This window comes from Rhyacophila brunnea, unplaced genomic scaffold (assembly GCF_057557595.1).
Source record: "Rhyacophila brunnea isolate RB1 unplaced genomic scaffold, BYU_Rbru_1.0 scaffold_12, whole genome shotgun sequence".
NCBI lineage: Eukaryota > Metazoa > Arthropoda > Insecta > Trichoptera > Rhyacophilidae > Rhyacophila > Rhyacophila brunnea.
In genome coordinates, this window is record NW_028232774.1 from 20,644,150 (window position 1) to 20,651,365 (window position 7,216).

The following is a 7,216-nucleotide window of genomic DNA, read 5'->3' on the forward strand; positions in this document are numbered from 1 at the left end:
TACAACCTCCGGTCAGCGCTCTCAAATTTGTACATCGCTTTGATGAATGCCAACTTTTATACATTATCTATTATGGTTTGGTTTAGGCAGGGCTTTATTGAATTTTAAAAACTAACCAACACCATCTGCAATTTTGTTAATAGTTCAACGAAAACTCTATTTTACTCATTATATACTGCTTTTATTTTTGTTTTTAATACTGTTTTAATACTACTTCTATGTTTTTCACGTCATGTGGTGAACGTCTTGAATCTGTAATTTTTAAAAGTTCACTATATTATCACACTCGAAGAAGAGAAAATCAATCGTTGGACTGATTTAGTCATCCAGTGGGATCCAAGAGGTACAAAACGTTCGCAAGGTAGATCTAGAGGCCGCTGGATCGATGAAATGATAAAGTTCTGCGGAAGTACGGGGCAACGCAACGCGCAGGACCGAGAGAAGTGGAAGCAGCTTGAAGAGGCCTTCATCCAGCAGTGGATAGATGCAGGCTGATGATGATATTATATAAATAAATCAATTTGAATTGAATTGAATTGAATAACAAATAAGTATGACTGACAAAGTTTTGTGTGTACCTACTATTTTTGTCGGATCTCCACAACCTACCTCCAACCTTTGCCACTGGTTGACCGTATTATGCTCCAATTTAGAAGTAAAGCCAGTATACATAATATATGTAATTCCATCTAATCCTTTATTAGTTTATTACACTTTTTACAATTTCTATTATTACAAACTGTTATCCCGTAAAACCACACACAATGTTACTTACTCACTTTCAACAAAATGATATTTCTTCATTATTGTATAAGCTACTCTTTAGTAGATAAACATCAAAAAATTAGGCACAGGCAAGTCCATTATAGTGTATAATTATTATTCCATCATGAGGCTGAGGTTACTAAACTTATACAAACGAACGACGTAACATGTCAAAAAAATGATGTCCTCATAAACCTTTCATGTTAATTAACACATTTTGTTTTCACTTTCAATACTGAATATATCGGTATTGTCTTAATTTTTAAAACCAGTATTTCGGTATCGAAAAATACTAGAACACCGGTATCGCAATCCCTACGTATACAGACAGGGAATATAATAAATAATTTTATGCTACTAGATTACGATTTAAAAATAAATAAACCAGATTATCAACATCTTATAATAATAATATTACGTATCGCAATTTATTAAAATAATCAACGGTTACTAAGAACACAAATAAAATATAATATAAGCATTATCTCAATTCATCATCAAAATTTTGGGTAATTTTAATTTTCTGTGATTCATTTTTGGTCTTTTCTCTTATTTCATCATCTTCTCTCTCCCAACTGAGGACCTCTCGCTTCTTGAGACTATGAAATTTTCCGTGCCTGCCAATACCTGCAAAAAATAAGAAAACTTAATTAACAAGCGTTTTAATTATATTGTGTGTTCACAATAATCACTGAGCTATTAGAAATAATGAAAATTGTGCATCTATATAGAAAAAAATACCTCTTAAAGCGAATCCGCAACGGTGACCAAAATTACTTGGTAAATGGCTTTTATTGGGACACGTTTAGAAAATAAAAAGACAGGAATACCGTAGGAGTGTGGGATTGAAAGACGGAATGTGACAGTTGACGACTGCATTATTGTGTTTGTGTTTTTTAAGTGTTTTTATAGTTTTTTTCATTTTTCTGCAAATTCGTAATAACGAATTCTCGGATAATGAGGACCCCCTGTAGTCAGTAAAATCAAACTGTGGTAACCCTTTAGATAAAGAAAAAAATTGTAAAAGATTTCGGCTGTCAAAACTCAAAACATAGAAGGGGAATCGAGAAAAATGTCAGGAAAAGCAAAAAAACATGTGTTTATAAATCTCATTGCAATAACTATCATAAAAGAACACAATTAATATGTATTGTATAGAATAAAATATTCCCATTAATAAAATGTTTTTTGTAATGTTTGGCACCTACTAAGTATTAACATGATTCAAGATTTAATGGATTCCCAAAATGTTATCACAGATTTCCTCTTGTAAATATATGCAGGAATCATTCTACAGTGGCACCATTGGTACAGCAAAACTGATTTGCAGTTGTCTTGATATTGTTTGCTAGTATTGTAACAAACCATACTACTTACTACAATTATTGCTAATCACTTTTGCCATACTCATGGTGCCACTGTAAATGATTCCAGTATATATAAGCTTTATACGTATTACAACAACGATTACAATATTTTGAAATAATACATTTAAAAAAAATACTTTTCTTATGATAATGATTATATTGATTGTTGTTTGTTCCTAAAATTCCCACTCAAAATATCAAAAAATCACTTTGCCCAAGCCTTCTTCGGTTTATTCTATTGCGATATTGAAACACTGATATCTTACGTGTCGAAAAATGGCTTACTTTTAAGTTACTGAATTAAGGGGTTTAAAATAATATTAATTAATGGGTTAAAAAATATTATGAGCATCATATTATAATACGACAAATATTTTTCTTACAAATTTTACTTTTTTGTTACAGAAGCTAAAGCCATAATTTTTTCTACCCAATTCTTCATTTGCAACCTATTAGCAGTTCCATATCCCTTAAGCTATGTAACGAAATAATAAATTTGATTGGATTAAAAGTAATAACCTTCTTTAAATCGAAGAGCAAGTTTTTTCACGTCCTCGACAGCTAATTTTCTCAACCGGTCGAATTCTTCTTTTCTATGTTGAGCGAGTTTGCCATTTTCTTGCCGAAACGACTCCCAGATTTTCATTCTGTCGTATTGCAAACCGTTTTCTGGAAACTTGGCAACACAGCTAGCAGCACTGATAGCTTGCCCGAGAGCTAGAATCAATTGATTATTTTAAAATTCACATCGAGAAACGTCATGACGAATTTACGACAGTTGACACTAATTTTATTAGGTACCCATAGGGATGAATTATTAATTAATCTCTAGCGAGTACCATAGCTTGACTCATTTTATCTACTATAATATATTACTTATAATATATACGTATAATATATACGTAATATATTATATATACGTAATAATATATACGTAATATATTATATATACGTAATAATATATACGTAATATATTATAGTGAAAAAAATTATCGCATATTTTTTCCGACCATGTCCGATCCTAATAAGATCATATGGGCCTCTACAGAGTGGAGGTTTGTATTAACAGATTTTGTTTTTACGAGAAAATGGATGTCAGCCACTTGCTCAACCTATTAGGTCCATACTCTGACTCAAATACAAATTGAAAAACAATATGTGTATTTGTCAGACCCAGGATTCGAACCTGGGACCCACGGCACTATAGGCCGACGCTTAAGCCGCGCGGCCATCGTGGGTGTAGTTTTAAACTTTACTTTACTTCCTGCAATTGTGCAGTCTAGGCAGGTAATTCTTGTTACAATTCTTACACCTAACTTGTACACACGGAATTAAACCACCAAATGACGGTTATGGCTTGTTTTCAGAGGCTCCCTAAAATATAGGTAACAGAAAGTACTAAAATGATGATTCATTAAATTAATAATACTAATTAAACTAAAAAAAAACCATTTAATTACAATAAAAAGAAAATTTTATATACACAGTAAAGTGGGGTTGAGACCAACTCAATTATCTATCCTTGATTAAAAGAAAAATGAAATAAGAAAATGGATTGCATCGAGAGAAAAATGAAATACCTGTTCCGGTGGCAACAATTCTAGTGGCGAGTCCCCAATCGTTTGCCGTGTGGCCATTCAGCATCCGGCCCGTCATACTCACATCAAACGCTCTCGATCCACCTACCAAGTTTGACAATAATCTACTTCCGTCCATCAGCAAGGGAGCTCCTAAACACACAGTAAAATAGATTTAGTCATATTATAGCACTTACATCATATAAAAAGAGACCATTATTTTCTGATAAAAAAAAACAATGGTCCAACATTGCTTTATATTGCTGCACTCATTTTCACACTAGATATTTCAAAAAACCGCCGATATAAATTCATTCTTCAACGAAACAAGGATAAAGATGTAGCTATCAAGCCGAGTAATAATTGTCTCCACTTCTATGCCGCAATTAGTTAATTGGTAGTAATTAACGTAAGAATTGGTGTAATTACGGCGAGCAAGTTCGCTTTCGGCAATTTACCGGTTAAAACTGTTTTAATATTCCAAAGACATACAAAGGACATATGTTTGGTAATTCAATTTCCTAGCGTCACTTCCCCAATCTATCTTTTAAATCATCTATAGCAATGTCTGCCAAACTTTTTTGTCTTATGGCACACTGAGAAAAGGGAATTTGTTTCATGACACACCAAATAAATATCCCCACCAAAAAATTATAAACTTAGAGCAAATTAAATGATTAATCATTTTATTAATGAGAAGGATGCAAATGATTTTGAGAAAATTATTGACAAAAACTAAACTTATTACATAGACAAGTATCTAATGTGGTATTGATCACCTCGATCATGACCAAGAATAAAAAAATAATCATAGCTCCTTAGTTAAGATCTCACCAAATCTTCTTCCGAGAAATCCCATTACAGCGGTGTCTTCGATGACTCTCAGATCGCAGCCCAGAGCCAACTCAAAGCCTTCGGCCACAGCATAACCACTTACACCTGCAACTACAGGTTTATTGCAGAACGGCTGCGTTTTGAAATTACTCTGTATGGAACAATAACAGTATATTATCACATCTACTATTATTTATATAAGATTTTAACAACATTTTCATTAAATACGTAACTTTGAAAAATCTCATAAATCAACCATGGACCGAGTGGGTTTCGAACACACATATTTCACTTGCTGGTTGAGTGGTTTTATCTTGACTCCTTGTTAATTGGCCAACCACACTCTCACATTGATATTCTTAAACTAGAACAAACGTATTATATTTGTCTGTGGACACTGAGGTGTTACAAATTAAACAATAGTTGCTTTTATCATAATCATCATCCTCAGGGGAATCTATACCTCAGTTTAAAAAGTGGGTATTCATATCTCCTCTTTCTCTCACTCTTGAGGAAGGCCGTGTGTGGTGAGTGATACAATACGAATCAAGTGATACGATGGAGTCACGAGGGCTTTCGCATGGTTAATTTGAAGACTATATTCACGTAATCGGAATAAAGAATTAAAAATAAGAATGTTTAATGATTCCCTTCAAAATTAAAATGCATTCACATTAGATTACAAATAAATATATAGAATGTACCCGCTTCTTACATTTTCACAATTCTTAGGTGCCTATTGTGCGATCAACATAATATTGTACATGCCTGTTCTAGAGCATGCACCCAATGAGTTTAACAAAATGGAACATATTCATATTTTTAAGAAACTTTCACAGAAAAGAGAGAAATTTCAATAGCAAACGAATTGAAAAAATAATGAACATAATACCACCTACAATTGCATCAAGTATAGGTTCATATCCGTGTTCAATTATTTCATCCAAATCATAACCAGAACAAAAACTGCCGCCCTCTCCGTGAAGTACTGCAACCCGAGAGCTATCATCATTTTCAAAATCTTCGAAAGCTTGTTTCAATTGAGTGATAGTCTCAGCGTTCAGGCAGTTGCGCTTCGAAGGCCTGTTTATTCCAATTGTGGTAAAATTTCCTAGTTTTTCTATTAACAAATCTGCAATGACATAAGAAATGAAATTGATAAAATATTAGTAGGTACTTTATAGATCAGCGTTTTTAGGCTTCCTCGACTTTTTAATTTTAAAGATACAGTAAGGTTCAGTGTAGGGCCGTCAAAAAAGAATCGATACTTTTTGACCGATACTTCAATTCTTTAGTACTCTCTTTCGATACAATACCAATATCAGGTAGGTATCGATATTTTTTCTTTTGATATGATGGCCCTAGTCCTGTAAGTTATATAAATTATTCATTCAATGATAAAGTGTCAATATATGATCCATTATAAAGGTTTGATGATTATTATGTCAATAATAATAATCTCAAAAAAAAATGTATGTTTTGTATTACTCAATACATCCAAGGAAAATGACTTTAAAAAATAGTTTTAAATTATTAAGGACAGGATGCAGATATCGGAGCCTGCTATAGTGACTCAATATTAACCAAGCTGTCAATATTGGTGTCAATGCTATCAGAATCAGCGCTGAAAAAGACATTCACAGCACTGAAAACCTCGGCCAAAAGAATTTACCGACAAACGTGGCAAAAACAAACTATATGCCAATAAACTATATTATGACGATTTTTGCAAAGGAAGAATTCACCGCAACATTCAGGAATTTCTATATTGAAGGAACCATGGGCAGCTATAAAGAAAAAGACATTAGATAGCGGTAAAGAATAGTTAAGAAGAGTTCTCTCCACACTAGTGTTTTTTTTATGCAAGAAGTGTTAGATGGGATGGTAATTGCTATTGAATATGAAATTGTTTCCTATAGAAGTCAATTTTTGAGAAGCTCCCATGAGGCATAAATATTGAATGCATCCAATGATCCGTCTTGGCAGGACAAACTTTAGTCTATATTTATTGTTATGAGGTAGCTATATGAAAATTTATAAACTTTTTGGAAAATCGATTTTAAGTAAGACATTTTTGCTGTCAATATATATTATAAATACTTAAATACAACTTTATTTAAAATTTAATCAAATTCAGTCAATATCATACACCTAACCTCACTTTATACTAACACTTTTTATTGGTTTCTGAGGCATTATCACAAAATAATCTGCGAAGCGGAAGATATGGCTGAATTATTTGTTTGACAAATCGTATTGCTGAGTATGCTATCATTATTTTAAAAAACGCTTATGTACAATTAATTTTTTTTTAAATTGACATTTAAGCTGTCAAATTTGACACATTTAAACCTGCTACAAACGTTGAGGTCAGCAGTGTCAGCACCATATCAGCACTATTACCAACTTTATCGAAATAAAATAAATGTTATACTTGGAACACCTTGACAGTCTTGCCAGAAATATAATAACAAACGTCAATGAAAAAATAATTCACATCATGTACTAGGTAGGTATATAATTGTTGTATGTTGATCGTATTTTTGCCTTGTGTTCTTCTGTGCTGGCCCTTTTTTACCCCCTTTTCTTCTTGATTATTTATCTCTCTGGTTGCTCAGGCTGGCAGGACTGACGTTTCTATCGGAAGCGTCCTTTGTCTCTGCTCATTCAATT

The 7,216-nt window shown here is 32.7% G+C and overlaps 1 protein-coding gene across 2 annotated transcripts; it reads right to left on the minus strand.

Moving 5' to 3' along the window:
* Positions 1 to 668: 668 nt before the first annotated feature.
* On the minus strand, positions 669 to 7,004 carry LOC147077891 (uncharacterized). 2 transcript variants are annotated; one of them, XM_085940153.1, is made up of 6 exons: positions 6,896 to 7,004; positions 5,443 to 5,675; positions 4,544 to 4,694; positions 3,713 to 3,862; positions 2,652 to 2,849; positions 669 to 1,392 (listed from the first exon to the last, which is right to left on the minus strand). In XM_085940153.1, exons 1-6 carry the CDS (start codon positions 6,930 to 6,932, stop codon positions 1,247 to 1,249), a joined length of 915 nt encoding a protein of 304 aa, XP_085796279.1. In that variant the 5' UTR covers positions 6,933 to 7,004; the 3' UTR covers positions 669 to 1,246. The 2 variants fall into 2 exon arrangements, with proteins under 2 accessions (XP_085796279.1, XP_085796278.1); XM_085940152.1 differs by having other exon boundaries at positions 6,716 to 6,924.
* Positions 7,005 to 7,216: the final 212 nt, after the last annotated feature.